Below are 15,361 nucleotides of genomic sequence, written 5' to 3' on the forward strand. Positions count from 1 at the left end.
GTTTGGATTGCCCTCTTGCCTTGGTATTGAGGATTGCTTTAAGGAAGTAACCTCAGGTAATTCATGGCTGTTTAAAAGCTGCCTCCATAACTGAGCTGTTTACCAAACCCTGGGTATCTGTTGAAGAGGGGTAGTTTGAAAACTCCTGTGGAACAGACTCCAAATGTTTGATCTTAGTAAAGAAGAAAATAGAACTGACTTAGACTGCACCTGGTAGAAAGCTTCTTAGAGAACTCCCTTCTCTAACGTTACTTTTAAGAAGCAGGGTATAATGCTTCAGATGGCTGGGCACCTGAGATGGGCATCCATTTATTTAGGGGACTGGAACCCTTGCCACAGCAGCTTCAGGAACCATTGAACATGGATGTGCCTGGCCGGAGAAGGGGCTCCTTTATGGCAATGCATATCCTAAATGCTACAGCTCCTTATTAACGCGTTTATTAGCCCAGCCTGGTTCCTCCCCGTTCTGCTATGTGCAGGGGCTGGCCGGGGCAGGGTGTACGGGATCTCCCATCGCCAGGGATACCCCAAGGATCCCGGGGTCGAGGCTCTGGGGTTTTGTCCCCCTTCCTCCTGCCCTGGGGTCAGGCCCGGCAGCCCCGCCCCCGGAGCCCCGGCGCAGGCGCTGTGCTGCGGCGGAGCCGCGGCCGGGTGGTGCGGGCCGGGCCGCGCTGCAGCGGCGGGCGGAGGTGAGCGGGGCCCGGCGGGGCTGTGCCGGCACGGGCCGGGCCCTCGGCGGCGGCCATTTCACGGGGCTTGGCCTCCCGCGGGCTGAGCGGCCGGGGAGGGCCGGGCGGGAGCGATGGGGAAGGCGGCGGCACCGCTGTGCCCGCGGCCGGGGGGCGTTGTGGGGTGCCCCCGGTGCCTGGGGGCCGTGCCCGGCCCACGCCGCCAGCCGGGTGCTGAGATACTGACGCTGGGCTCCTTGTGCTCTCAGTCCCTTAGAAACGCGGCCCTCTGAGACTCGGGAGCCAGCATGCTTGGCAGGAGGCACAAGAAAAGCCCCCAGGCGAAGGGGCAGGGCGCTGCAGTTGCAAAGCAGGTAAGGAAGGCGAAGGGGCAGGGAGGTGTGGTGGTACGGCACGGAGGGGGCCGTCTGCTCTTCGGGGAGCTCCTACCGCTCCTGTCCTGCTAGGATGTCCCATGCACTGATACTGTAGGGCTACGAAAACTTCCGAATTGTGTATTGATTGTTTTTCGGCTTTCTGCTTTAGCGCGTTCTTAAAGTAGTGATCTGACATGCAGTAGCAGAGGCCTTGGAAGGAAGCCACGATGCTGTAACACTGTAATCTTCGCATGAGACCGCATGACTCACGCTTACAGTAGTTTCCTACTTCACCTACATTGAGATTTAATAGCAAATTCAATAACTATATTGGGATTTTTCTTACACATCTAAGAACATAGAAATAAGAAGACTAGAATATCTAGTAACAAATCCAGGGGCGTGTATGGGATAACAATAAATCGACAATTATTTCTTATTTCCCTCTGTGTAGTCATTTATGTACCAGATAAGCTTATCTGGCTATGTCCCCGTCATGTAGCTGTAATGTAATCTCAGGGAGCTTAGATGTGTCAATATGTTGTTTTTTCATTCTCTTTACCTTTGGATGTGGTTTTGGAAGTCTGGAGAAGGGAGGCATGATTTAGTTAATAGTTAGGAGGTGTAGGAAGTCAGGAAGCGGTGTCAGAAATGGAAATCTGACCAAGGCAAAATTCTAGATACAGGAATGGGAGAAAAAGTGAGCTCAGTTAAACGTATAGAATAAGTTTGAACCATAGCGGAAGTTTAGAAATCTTCGAAGGTGGAAAAGGGGTAAGTCTGATGAGAAGAAATAGCTGATAGAAAAATAGGGAAATATGAGAAGAGATTGGAATGGGATAATAGCCTGGAAAAAATAGGTAAGATATTCCTTGTTGGTGACTTCCCAGGAACCAGGTTTCCTATACAAGAGGCAGAATGTTTATGTTAGAGGTCCATAACGTCAGCATTGCTTTGATACAAAAACTTGTAGTCATCAGTTGGAATAGTAATATATAAGAAAATGTAAAAGGTAAAAACATCTTTCACCCTCCCTAAAAAAAAAAAAGGGGGAAAAAAAAAAAATCTAATATTTTGCTAATTTCTAATGCTCTATGGTTAGTTATTTATCCCTTCTTATTTATAGCTTGGAGGGTCATTTTCTTGAATATGCTAATAGTTTGTTTACTTGCAAATGAATTTTTTTTTTTGAGCTGCATGTTAATACTAAACAAATGCTTCATATAACAGAAAAAAGAAGTAAAACCTAAACTTCGCAGTTCATGCGCTAACTTAATTGGAAATGTGCCTTGCTGAACAGATTGAGAAAGTCAGAGCTAGAAATGCTGGATTCTGTTCTTTTCTTCATGACTACACTCGCTACGCTTGCAGCGTAGTAACACAGGTCACAGCAGCTCCTGGTTCATTTTGATAAAAGATACATGTGTGTGTTCTATAGAAGGTGAATCTTTAGATCGCCATTAATAAATGTTCCCTAATTAAATCTTGTCTAGCCCTTCTTTCCATTCTGCACAAAGCTACGAATGGTAGTTTTCTTTTACAGAAGATGGACGAAGAAGGCAGGGGGTGGCCAACTGATTCGCTCTGTGCCTTACAGAATGTCAAGGGCAGGATCATGGCTAGGCAACAAGTAGCTGCTGGTTTTGAACGTTCTTCCTGATTCTTGGAGGCAGTATTTCTCAGCTGTGTTTCAGCTTCTCATTTGGGATTATACAAGGCTTCAAAGAGAGCATCAAAATATTTCAGGGCAGTAGCCACCAGCACCACAGTTCTGACAGTTGTCATTACTGATTCATGCTAATTGATAAACTGACAGCCAGCTTCAACTTCTGGCAGCACTTCAGGTCTTCTAAGGCAGGAGGAGGCTGTTAACCCTTGCAATAATAACTTTTTTTTTATTCCTCTGCTTGAAAGGAGCTGAACTGCTGCCTGCTTGGCCATGTAAAGACCAATAAGCCAAAAGAGGCTTGTGCTTTGAAAAAACCTGAGGAAATGTGTTCCACCTACCTCACAGGATGAATGGAATTCAGTTAATTCGTGTTTATACATATATAAAGCTTAGTGTATTTTGCATAAAGAACGCTTAGTCCTGGTTTGGTTGGTTTCTTCATCAGTGATACAAAATTCATTTCAAAATGGCATCTAGAAGAATGTCTTTCAGATTGCGACCTCAGAGGTTTCTTGGATATTTATATCCTTCTGCATATTTCGCCAAAATTGAGAGAACCACCACTACTCTGTCAAATTCTGAATACTGTTAATAATAATCTTCCCTGAGGTGCTGTCACTTAGCTGTAGTGATCTCTTCCTGCATAGTGTAGGCATTGCTGGGTTGGCCAGGTTTCTGTCTGCGTACGCTTTCCTTGTGTTTATGATTTACATACAGAGATCATGAGAAATAAAGAACAGTTCAGTATATGTAAATACAGCTTCTTCCAAGAGATAAGGGAGAAGTCTCTGTGGTGCACACGTCAGACCTGTATTATGTGAACCATGATTAAATATTTTTTAGCTTAGCTGTTACCGGAACTGCCCTTAGCTTCCTTGATGATATCTGCTTAATGAGGCTCAGTATAACAGACACTGTTTTATTTTACCTTGTGTCAAACTATTAGATAGGCTTTATTTTTAGAAATCATTGGTTATGTATCATTCTAGAGGGAGTATTTGTTGCTTATGAAGATTTACATACCTCAGCTGAGTTACATATGACTTGTACGCATTGCTCTGGTAATAGAAATGGTGTGATAGTGGGCTCTAAAAAAAAAAAAAAGCAGCATCCAGAATGCATGGAAATGTTTAATCTATGCAGTGTGATGCTTTTGAGCGTCATCTCTGTTCTCACTGCTGTATTTTTTTTCTTTCCCTTGTCTCCAGCTGGGGCTGTTTGTAGATTTCAATCCTGAAGAGATGCTACTGGGCGCAGAGGATGGTGAGGATGATGGTGACCTAGAAGCAGAGCTTGCAGCTATCACAGGAGCAAGGGTGAAAGAAGGGAAAGCAAAACCAAAAGTGAAAAGTAAGTTAAAGTTTCAGAATTTCACTTATTAATGAGCTGAATAATATATTAAAGATACTTATTTACAAATCACAAATTTATTTAAAAAGTTTTTTCGTCACTGATAGAAGCAGTTTCCTTTACTTTGAAAGGCTGAAGTTGTTACTGCAATAAGGGTGTTCTTGTGAACATAGGAAAAAGATAGACATGGCTAGCCAATTTAATAATGACTAAGTAAAGATGTGCTTCGTAATTTAGCATGTGAAGTCATAAGTGGTAGAAGGTGTAAGATCAATTCAAAATGGAAATGATGTTCCTAGTGGAAGGTGGGTTGTTTGCTTGTTCTTCTGGTTTTGTTTAGAGTTATGTTACATTCTTCAGTTACTTGGATTTTGTAACCAAAACAGAACTTGCTTTTAAGAGAGACATTCTGGAAATGATGGAGTTACCTGGACAACTCTGTAGCTTGCATTATGTGTGAGAGTAGAGTGTCTGTTGGAATTAATCATTATCATTCTTAATATTGTAAGAATCTGTTAATTTTGTCTGATAGCATTTGCTTAGAGCTGTTCAGTGTTTTACAGGATTACTGTGAGCTACTGTAAGTCAAGATTGCTTCAGAGTTTGGGCAGTTTAGTAGTGAGCAAGCTCTACCTCTGAAGTAGTACACATATTTACAGAGCTGCCTGGTGGACTGGTTCAGGAAGCTCATCTGTAAAAACAAACTTCTGTTGTGTTGGGTTTTCAGCTGAAACAGTTCCTTGATCTGGTTTAGGGCCTGGCTGTGTGAATGCTGCAGTGGTTACAAGGAGGAGGGGTGGCAGTGATGGGAAAAGGAGAATGGGGCCTGCCCGTGCTGCAGGTGCTGGAAAGAAGTGTTAGTGCAACTACAGCCTTATTTTCAGCTCTGTAGTCATTTATCTGCAATACTTGAAGGGACTTTCAGATGAAGAAAAAGGGGAGTAAGGAAATTAAAAATTATTTAGGAAAAGTGACTGATTAAGCACTGTAATTGACGAGAGAGAGAGAGAAAGTGGGTATTTGATTCTAAAACTAAATTGTAAATCATTTCCACCATCTAGATTTCAAGATTGTAGTAAATAAGACTACTAAGCACAATTATACTAATAAGCACAGTAGCAGAACATCTGTCTTTGAACATAGGTTGCTTGTGGTTAAGACCCACACTGTAGTGTTTTGGTGACGAATCTGGGCGTCAGGAACTTCTGAATTGTCAACATCTCTAGTGCTGAATTCCTTTGGCCCTGATCATATCAGACTGTTTTTTTTGGTCACTTTTTTCATAAGAGGGAAATGGAACTTCAGATAGAGGAAAAATTAATGCTAACTCTGTTTTCTAAAGGTGTGTGTTATGGTTCATAAACTCATCTACAACTACTCTGTTTTCCTGGTAGAACTAGGAGTATATAGACCAGAAGTTTGTGGAAGATGAACAACTGGGCAGCAGGCACTGGGTTGGGATCACAAGACCTGGTGCAGTGTACTGATGGGGGCATGATGCATGGGGGCAGGATGCAGTCCAGCACCTGGAAAGGAGGAGGGTCTAGCAGGGCCAGGAGAAAAACAGACCCTCTCTGGAGGAGGACAGAGAAAAGGGACACAGTGCAGTAAGTACTAGTGCTCAGTTCTTGGCTGAGCATGAGGTGCAGTAACTGGCTCCTAGATTTATATTCTAGAGCCATGATGAGGGAAAAAAAGTGATCTCTCTGTAGCTTGAGGACACAGGCTACAGAAGCTGTACTGTTACAACATCTCAATCTCTGCTATCTGTAAGTGATAAATGCCAGTTGGTGAGCTGCTCAGGTATTTGAAAAGGTAGCCTCAGCTTGCTGTACCTCCTTAGTGCTCCAAGGGGGCTTGGTTGGCTTTTTTTTGCCTCTAGTGGGGCTTCAGGTACAAGATACTCTGACCCTTCAGGTACAGCCAGTTCCTTTGGATATGGCCTACAGCCTGGTTGCAGAGTTTTGCTAGGGGTCGTATATATGAGCTGCATGTTTGATAGAGGCACTGTAGCATTGATACAGTAACTTTGATCGTTTGATAAGAAGCAACTTTATTTGGGTTAGTTTTCAGCTGATTCAGCAAATGCGGGGGAGGGATGGGATCTGTTTTAGATCTGCTTAAATCAGCTGTAAAGCTCTGCCCTGAAGATCTAGATTTTATTCAGTGTTTGCTGAGACTAGTGAAGTCAGGGTCATGTCTCCACAGAGAGCTATCAGAGGCATTTATGTGGACAGTAGGGATTTCTGTGGAAAGAACTCCACCTTTTGAGAAGGAATGGAAGAAGTGAATAGTTACAGCTAGGCACAGCATGAAGCGGAGATGAGAACTCAGCAAGGAGGAGTTCAGTGCCCTTTTTCAGGGCAAAGACAGAAGCTTGAAGAGAAATAGCAGCATAAAGGAACTAATAAAGATTTGGAGAAAGGGAAACCTCAGGGAATGAGATAGCAATGAATAAAATGAGGAAATGTAGTTAGAGAGGCAGAAAGAGCAGTGCTTTTCCTGATTTGTGTAGCAGATCTCTGTACCAGTAGTCTGTTTCTGCACTGGGGCTAAAGAGGGGAATTTCCCTCTAAGGATGAGTTTGATGCCTTGAGTTGGAGTATATGAGTTCTATATGCCAAGTATTATTTTGAAGCAGGGTTTGATGTTTGAAGTATCTATCATCAGCTTAAAACTAGTTCGGGTGTTTATTTGTACTGTGGACAAAGGCTGCTTCAGTAATTCCCTTTCATAGATAGAAACTTATAATCAGATTCATTTATGGAATAATTATATTTATTCTTTTGTGGACATTGTTTTTTATCTTAACTGAGAAATACGGCTTTGACATAACATCTAAGAATAGCCAGTATTATTTTCCAACTTTTCACTGGAAAACTGAAGTCTTCCATAATGACCAAGTTTCTGTTCTTAGTTATTTCTGTAAATAATCATGGAGGTATTTATCTGTATCTTAAATCTGCCTACGAACTTGACTAGCAGATCAGACTAATTTTTCCCGGATCCTGTTGTTTCCTCCAGGCCTACTTGTCTGTCTTCCTCGGTCTTAAACATCCTTACTGTGCAAACCTGCCATGGTATCTTTCTCTTCTGTGGCTATTTTCTGAGCACTGTTGTGTTCTACCATACATGCTAGTCTGTTGTGGTACTCATAACTTTTCAGTTCAGGCTCCTTGTATTAATAAACAGATGTTATTTCCCCCAGATACGTAATCTCTGGGTTAGGTTATTAGATGCAGTCATTTTCCTGCTGTCACTCTCAGAAACATTAGCATTGCTTTTTTTGTGTTCATTCCCCAGTCTTTGTCTATCCATGAGTATATCCTCCCTTACATCTGAGTCTTGTCACAGAGATGGGAAGCAAGAGATGTCAGTGCTCTCCTTCAGCCAGTAGTGACTCCTTTAGAATTTGTACCTGATGATTGCATAGCTGTTTCTTTTTGCAGCTCCTCTGCCCATGGATCATATTGAAAAGTTGGCTGCAGACTGTATGAAGGATCTGAATGAAGATGAGGAGGAAACAGAGGATGAAGACTTGGAGAAAGATACAGACCTGTTGGTACGTGTAACTTTGTTAGCGAGAAGTTTTAGTGTCTTTATTATTGATTTTGTTTTGTGGTTACCAATGGAAGCAGTTTCCCTAAAATAAAGAAAAAAATGTCTGGGATATCAGGTGATAAGACTCTCTGTTTGTGTTCAACGTTCAACCAAAGGTTTTGGAACTTGAGAGTTGATTTTATTTTATATTTTGAGGAAAAAGAAAATTTTGAGGAACTGTTGCGTCTTTTTTACATTAGGCAGAACTGCAAGAAGTTCTGGGGGAGGAGGGCGAGACAGAAAGCTGTGGGGATGAAACAACAGCAATGGAACAGTCCCCAGCTGAATCAGAAAATGAGGAAACTGGACTGCAACCACAGGTAGGAAAGAGCTTTATGTTTCTGACAGTCTTGCTGAATCACTGTTAGGATGCAGATTATTACAAGGGTAACAAGCAAAGATGCACAGAGATCTTCTTGTCCTCAAAGAAACTAACAGCTATGCTGCTACTGTCTTCTCTGTGGAAACTAGTGCTGTACTGGTGTAGTTGAATGATTATTTTTTGGTTTGTTCTGAGGATGAATTTTAATGTAAGCATTGAATTGAGGAGGTAAACAGGAGGTAAATCAAGCAAGTGCCTCATTTTATATACGAGCATGCAGACAGCAGTGCAGACTTCTAGAGTTCGTATCTTCTTCCTCTTTGTATTAAGCAATTTGCTGAAATCATGAGACTTGTTACACCTCAACATCTTTGACATCTTTGTGGATTTTTTTCGTGGTAGCATTAGCTTTCTCAGTTTAATTTGTCAGTTCTCATGAAGTCAAATCCTTTATTCAGTTACTGCCCTGTTTGTGTTGTGTGCTGCAGACTCCAGTGCTTCTGTGCACTGCGCCCATTAATAAGTGAGTCTGTCAGAGTTTCTATAGAGATAATGGCAATAATTACATCAGTAGCCATCCAAAATGTCTCTGGAGCTGTGGGGTGTTTGTAAGTAGCTACTCATAACTTTTGCTGCTGTTGTCACTTAACTGATTGCAAGCTGTAGGAGGAGGAAAAAGAACTCCTAGAGTAAAATCAGGTAGGAGAACCCCTGAAGGGAGTGAACTAGCATGTTTAGAAAATGAGAAAAGAAAAAGTCAAGATTTGTGCCAAACTACTTCTTCACACCCTCTGTTATGTGGTGTTTGAGAGACTTCACTGTTCTCCCTCACCTACTCTCTAACCACATGTCTCCTATTACCCTGTTTTCTAAATGTCTCCACCCACTCTTCTCTATTACGCCTTTGAGAGAAAGCCCAGAGGTGGATCCAGGGACCGTTAGCGTAGTACAAGTACTCCTCTGTTTCAGAGAGGCTGTTTCGTCCTTCATTAACGCGAGAGCACGTAGAAGAGGAATGTTTGTTTTTCAGTGCTTTGCAAAAACACATATCGTTTAATTAAATAAGTTTTCTTCATTTGTTTTATTATTTTTTTCTGAGACCACCTCACTTCCTGCTGTTACCAGTGAGATGCAACAGACAATAGAGAAGAGAATTGCTAACTATAGGACGGCAATTTCAAACGCAAAGGAGTCGGGTGAGAGTGTGAAACAACGCCGATACGAAAGAGGCCTTAAGGTAAGTTGGATTCATAAGTTATGTGAACGAGAGGGAGGCAAAATCCATTCTCTGAGGTGTAGCTCAGTCTTTCCAGATGTGTGAAATTGCTCAGATGGGAAAGAAATTCTAATTTGCTGCCTTAAGCTACTTTAAAAATATTTCCTGCTACTTACTACTGGTCTAGTGTGTAAGTACACAGATAAAGTGTAACTTCAGATGTCTTCTGCGCATCAGCTCTGTTGAATGTGGCAAGTGGTAGCTGGAGGCAGGGGATATGGTAAATGCTGATGTTAAACCTGCCCATCTAGATGAGAATTTCCCCTGTGATGACTGCTCAGTGTTACCTCAAAGCGAAGTTTCAGGGCTTTCCTAGCACAAACACTTGCCAGTTCATCACTGATGCTTCAGGTACTAACCTGCTCAGCTGTGTGAGATAAAGACAGGATACCTTTCCCTGGGTGTGTCGGCTGCGTTTGGAATTGAATCCAACAGGCTTTTTCACAAGGACGATTACAAACTGTGGTGAGGAGCAGTTTCTTCGGCTTTGCATCTTCTCAGCCAGGTGGCGTGCTTGTAGTTAGTTTGTAGTGCCCGGTGTTTACTGCTGTGCAGGGTGCCTCTATTTCCCTGTTTGTTTTCATCTGATCTCCTGCGTCACCTCAGATGGCAGCAGCCTCTGTCTGGTTAAGCAAAACTATAATCCAGCACTGTCCACTGCAGGAAGATTGTAATGTTTGACTAGCTACCAAGGGGCTTAGTATGCAAAGGGAACAACTGAGTGTGTCTACTTGCCTACCAGCTCTGAAAGGAATGTGCACAAAACCACCTGACCTTTCAGAGGGGTAGCCAAACCAACTTCCTTCACCAAATACAGAAACCTAATGCTCTGTTTGCCACTTCTTTGCTTTTTTTTTTTTTTTTTTTTTCAAGCTGGGGAGTTTCCACGTACTTTAGTGGTGTAGCTAAGGTTAGTAGGCTAGATCTTACTTCACAGCTTTCAGTTCTTTAATGAGCTAGATGACACACTAGAAAATGATGTACAGTTATTTCATGTACTTGGTTCTTGGAACTGTGAACTTCAATCTCAGAGCGTCTTAATTCCATTTCCAGTCAATTTGTCATCCCACACGTGGTAAACAGAGAGCTGCGTGTGGGTTGCTGGACTGGTCTGAACCCCAGTCTCACATGCAGTCAGTCCAAAGTGTATTTATCACTATTGCTTAATAGATTAAACAAAGCCATGGCTAACTGAAAATAGCAGTGATTCTGGCACCGATGAGATTTTGTTGGTGGTTTTCCGTGTTTCCATTTCAGTTTCAGTGGAAAGTGAAGGAAGTAAAAACTTCTGCTTTGGCATAAAGAACATGGTGCTCTTTTGTCTGACTGTTAGTTTTAAAAATAATTCTAAAAACACTGTGAACACTGTGCAGGTAATACTCATTGTGGAAGAAGGATTTTAAAGAAAAGGAGCACCAGTTAACCCAAGTTAACAGATGGTGAGAGATTCTTGTCATAGGTCACCAGCTGAAGTCCCGTGTCCTTTGCTCAGATTTAATGGCTTTTCTCATCCCCATGAAAGAAGTATGCGAACTCCTCCTTTCCCTAAAGCCATGTTTGCAGTGACATTTCAGTGTAGTTTATTTTATTTTGTTTTACAGACAAAATGCATATACAGTTGGTATAAATGGCTTCCTTGGTGACTGTGACAAATCTAACTGTATGCATATCAGCTGTCTGATAATTCTAGGTGCTGAGGTACTTCCAGTTACCTAGTTTGTGTAGCAAGTCCTTTGCATTGTTTGCTCTGATAATCGGGCTCCTTTCACAAGTGCTGAAGTTGCCCTTACAGAAAAATAGGGAATGCTAAAGGGCAACAGTTTCTAGTGATGGGTTTAATAGATCCTACCATGAATGGGGGAATTAATGTCGTTTGATGATTTTATGCTAGCAATAGGTTTGATGAAAATGCCAATTAACTTTGCTGTTTCATCTCTGCCAGACACTGGAAACCATGCTGGCTGCAGTGAAGAGAGGCAAAAAAATCAATGAGGAAGAAATTCCACCTCCTGTTGCAACAGGAAAGAGCTCTTCTCACATATCTCAAGCCACAGGAGCAGAGCAGGAGATTTCAGGAGATTCAGTCAGTGTCCCACCAGAGAGTAGAGTTGAGTCTGCTGCAGATGATGAGCAGAAGACTTCTCGTGAGGCAGAGCAGCATCTGGAATTGGAGTCTCTACAGGGTCGTGCTGTTTCTAGTCCTACCACGGAAACAGGTACCATGATCTGAGAGGATAGGCAGCTGCAACATGAATGTTCATGCTACATCTTTCTCTGTTTTAAATTGCGTTGCAAGGCACTTCTTATGTTGGCACTTCCCTGCTGAATATTTCAGGTACGGCTGTCCATGGGATGCTGAATTTCTGGCAGTGCTATCACATACTGTTATAAAACTCTGGTATACAGTGTACCAGTATGTTTCACTTAACATTTACTGTGCCTCAGTTTCTCATTCAGTATTGTGACATGTAGGATTCCAAGCTTTAAAGAGTTTTTGAACCCCTAAGAGATGATTTTTTTTTTCTTTTTTTTTTTTCTTCTTCTTTTCATGTGATTTTTTTTTCATGACATATAATTGAAAGCAATGCAGGAGTGAATAGATGAACATAGCAAGAGAAACACATCTTGCGTATTCTGTGTAAGTCTCAGTACTATTTCCTTCTCACAGATCTCCAGAACAGCAAGACACGGGCAATATTACTGATGAGGCAGAAGGAGTATAAAATAGCAGCTCTGAAAGCCAAACAGCAAGGGAACCTGGAGAAGGCAAAGGAATACATGAAGACAGGCAAGGTACGCACATGTGAAATCCTGTGTGAATCCTGTTCTAAATGTAACTGTGCTGTACTCACACACCATACTTATGTATTCATTGAATGTCAAATGTTCATTGCGACAGCTAGCAAGTCGTGGACATACTAGAATACCCCTTCTGTTTTGTTTTTCTGCATTAGAAATTTGATGTGGTCTTAGAAGCTTTGGACAGTGGGCAGCCAGTAGACCTCCAGAATATGCCTCCATCTCCTCAGGGTAAGGCTCATTTTACAGAATGTTTTTTTAGAAGTCTCTCTGTGCTGTAATGTAAAATGATTCATAATTGATAGCAAAACTATGAGAATTGAAGATTACTTAGGTCTGAGACTTGCTGAACATTCAAATTCTAATCAAGACCATCCAAGCAAAGTGATGTATCATTTTTTGTATTAAAGTTACTCTCTTTGAATCACAGAGTTCAAGTAAGTAACGATGTCTAATTTTCCCATTTTTGTAATTTTAGATAAAAGCAGCCAATCTTTGAAGAGGCAGGGAAATGGGGTTATGACAAATGCTCAAAGTTTGCTGTAGTATTTAATGACTTTATGTGTTTCAACTGAGGTTCATAAGGTTCTAGGTTAAAAAACTAACAGATACACTCATTCCGGATACAGATGATTTCAGTGCATTAGTATAAATATTAAGGGAAGGTAACAATATTGAAGATATCCTTGTAAGAGACTTATTAAAATGGAGCTAATATTATTAGCAACAACGGTTGCAAGTCAGTGTTTTAGGCAGTTTACTGTGAGTGGTAATTATTTTATTTCAATATTTTTATTTATTTATTATTTATTTTATTAATTAAATATATTAATATTTATTAGGAGTTTTACGACTTCTCAAGTTCTAAACTGATCACCAAGTGGCATTAGAGAGAAACTTCACCCATGGCATATTCTAACATTAAAAAGTGGAAGATCTTTGTAGTGGATAAAATAACTGCTATTGCACAGTGCTGGAAACTTGTTTTTCTGAATAGACAGTATTACTTGCTTCCCTTTTTGGCACATTGTTTGTTACTAGGATATTTTCGTCAATTTAGCAATCTGTTTCACACTTTCCATCTGCCAAGATAGCAAGTTATGTTTTGGGAAAGAATTCTTAGAATACCTGAACTTGTTTTACTTTTTTTCTTTATAAGCAGCACCAAGCAAAATTAAATTAGTATTTGAGATTTTTCTACTGTAAAGCATTTGCTCTGAAACTTTAGACTCATCTTGCCACCCAAATATTGTTTTGAATCCAAAAAGCTTTCTGGAAGAGGATGTGATCAAATTGATGGTTTTCTTACTAACATGGGTTGTCTTGCTGTTTATAGAACATGCTGTGAATCTTATTGCTTTCCTTGCTTTGCAGATCTTGAAAGCTTAGGAAATGTACAAGGTACATCCAAGCAAAAGGTACCAGCTCCAGTGGGAAGTTCCCAAGGTCTTACATCACCTGAACCTCGGAACCAAGAAGCTTCAGGTAGGACTTGATTTTTTCTAGGAAGACATCAAAACAAAAAAACAAAAAGGGGGGGAAGGCATTTTCAGGTCTGCTCTTGCCAGTCAACTACAGCAGGATTGAGAGTACCTAGCTATGTTCCTGAATATTGTTTGCTGATGATCACATCTGTACTTTTTGTTCTGGACCAGTAATGCAAGCAAAAATTAGTAAGACTTTGCAATTAAGTTTTTGTCTCTGCAGAAGGTAAGGAAAGGTCTGAAAAAGGCAGCTTGTGTTTTGAAGTCTGAATCATGTAGCTTTTCATTGTCTGTCTTATTTCAAGCTTCTCTGCAGCAACCAAAAACAGTGCTGGAAGCATTGCAGCAAAGGCTTGAGAAGTACAAGTCAGCAGCAGCACAAGCTAAAGCAAGTGGGGATGATCGGAAAGCCAGAATGCACGAGAGGATAGCCAAGGTATATAAAATGACATTGTAGAAAGCTGCTTGCATCCAGCAAAGCCATTTGAATTAATTATCTTGCTGAAGACTTTTTCTGGGATAAAATAATTTTTGTGTTGTCCTTTTGTTTGGCAAGAATTCCACTGGGGAAACTGAAACTTACAGAGGAAGGAGAAACAAAATACAGGTGTTCGGCTCTGCTGATATAAAACCAATTCAGAGGCGAGGCACATACTGTAAATGAGGAAAAGCTCTTTGGACACTTATGCCAGAAGAATTTTAAAAACCTGTTGTCCATTTCTGAGCTGCAGAAATTTCAGAGCTGAGTTCCTATCCAAAAATTCTGCTCCATAATGTGTTGATGAAGTAACTTAAAGATCTAAAATGTTAGGAAAGTTTAGGTTTCAAAGCAGTATTTTTACTTTACCATTTTCACTATGTCAGAAACACGTGTAAATAATCACTGAAGAAGCATTGGCTTCAGAATTAAAGGGCAGTGGTATGCACATACGACTTGATACCAAAATACTGAGCATTCTGCAATATTTATGCTGGTTAAATATGATGATTGACACAGTTAAAATTAAACTCCACTCTATGTCTTACTGAGTGGCTTTTATTACAGCAATACCAAGATGCTATAAGAGCCCATAAAGCGGGGAGAAAAGTGAATTTTTCCGAGCTACCTGTTCCTCCTGGTAAGTGTGAACATAGAATGTCCTGATCCCAACTTCTGTATGTCTGCTGGACTCTGGAGGAGGTGTGCAGAATACAGCCTCCTCGTCCTGTGGAACAGCTCCTCATTTTTCTCAGTGAGTGGGCTGGCCTTACTGTTTGATAAACAGTTTTAAAACGTATTCTTCAATGCCACCAAAATGCTCCTAAACTTTCACTCTGGTGAATGTTCCTGGATGCTTGTTTGAGAGTGTCAGAACTGAAAGCAATCCTGTTCAGAGAATTAAACAACTTAATCATGAGCAGGTGTTGAAAAAGGCACCTGTCCTCTGTCCCAGCCCTTCTAAAGGAAAAAAGTAAACTTCGGATGTGTTGTCTCTTTAGTTAACTGGATGGAGATTTTTGAAACTGGAAAAAAATTACCTGATGTTTTCAATTCTGTTTCTTCCCAGCAGCAGCCTCAGAACTATATTTAATTAAATAGCTCCTTTCAACACCTGACAAGTCAGATCAATATTGCAGTTCTCAAGGCTAGTAAAAGTAGTATCCAGAGATTAAACAAATCATGCCTGTGGTCACACTGAGACAGTGAGAGAAGCAGAAACCAAACCTGCTCCATGAGACACTCTGCCTCCTGTTTATCTTCTTCACAATGTATACTGCTGTGTCTGTAAAGATTTGGGCAAGGTCATCCAGGAATATTTCACCTCTGGCTTGCGTG

General features: G+C 41.2%; 1 protein-coding gene across 2 annotated transcripts in view; it reads left to right on the plus strand.

The window, feature by feature from the left end:
* The first annotated feature begins 632 nt into the window (after positions 1-632).
* Positions 633-15,361, plus strand: part of CC2D1B (coiled-coil and C2 domain containing 1B) — a 33,212-nt gene continuing 18,483 nt past the window's right edge. The window contains exons 1-12 of one of the 2 annotated variants that reach the window (XM_084291583.1): positions 633-689; positions 938-1,042; positions 3,923-4,064; positions 7,514-7,626; positions 7,865-7,984; positions 9,053-9,223; positions 11,205-11,478; positions 11,931-12,055; positions 12,217-12,292; positions 13,436-13,546; positions 13,851-13,981; positions 14,591-14,663. In XM_084291583.1, coding sequence (XP_084147709.1) covers positions 977-1,042; positions 3,923-4,064; positions 7,514-7,626; positions 7,865-7,984; positions 9,053-9,223; positions 11,205-11,478; positions 11,931-12,055; positions 12,217-12,292; positions 13,436-13,546; positions 13,851-13,981; positions 14,591-14,663 — 1,402 coding nt within the window. In that variant the 5' untranslated portion in view covers positions 633-689; positions 938-976. The remainder of the gene's footprint in view (positions 690-937; positions 1,043-3,922; positions 4,065-7,513; positions 7,627-7,864; positions 7,985-9,052; positions 9,224-11,204; positions 11,479-11,930; positions 12,056-12,216; positions 12,293-13,435; positions 13,547-13,850; positions 13,982-14,590; positions 14,664-15,361) is intronic. The other variant, XM_084291584.1, reaches the window with a different exon arrangement.

The sequence above is a fragment of the Netta rufina genome, assembly GCF_964035555.1.
Source record: "Netta rufina genome assembly, chromosome: 8".
Taxonomy (NCBI): domain Eukaryota; kingdom Metazoa; phylum Chordata; class Aves; order Anseriformes; family Anatidae; genus Netta; species Netta rufina.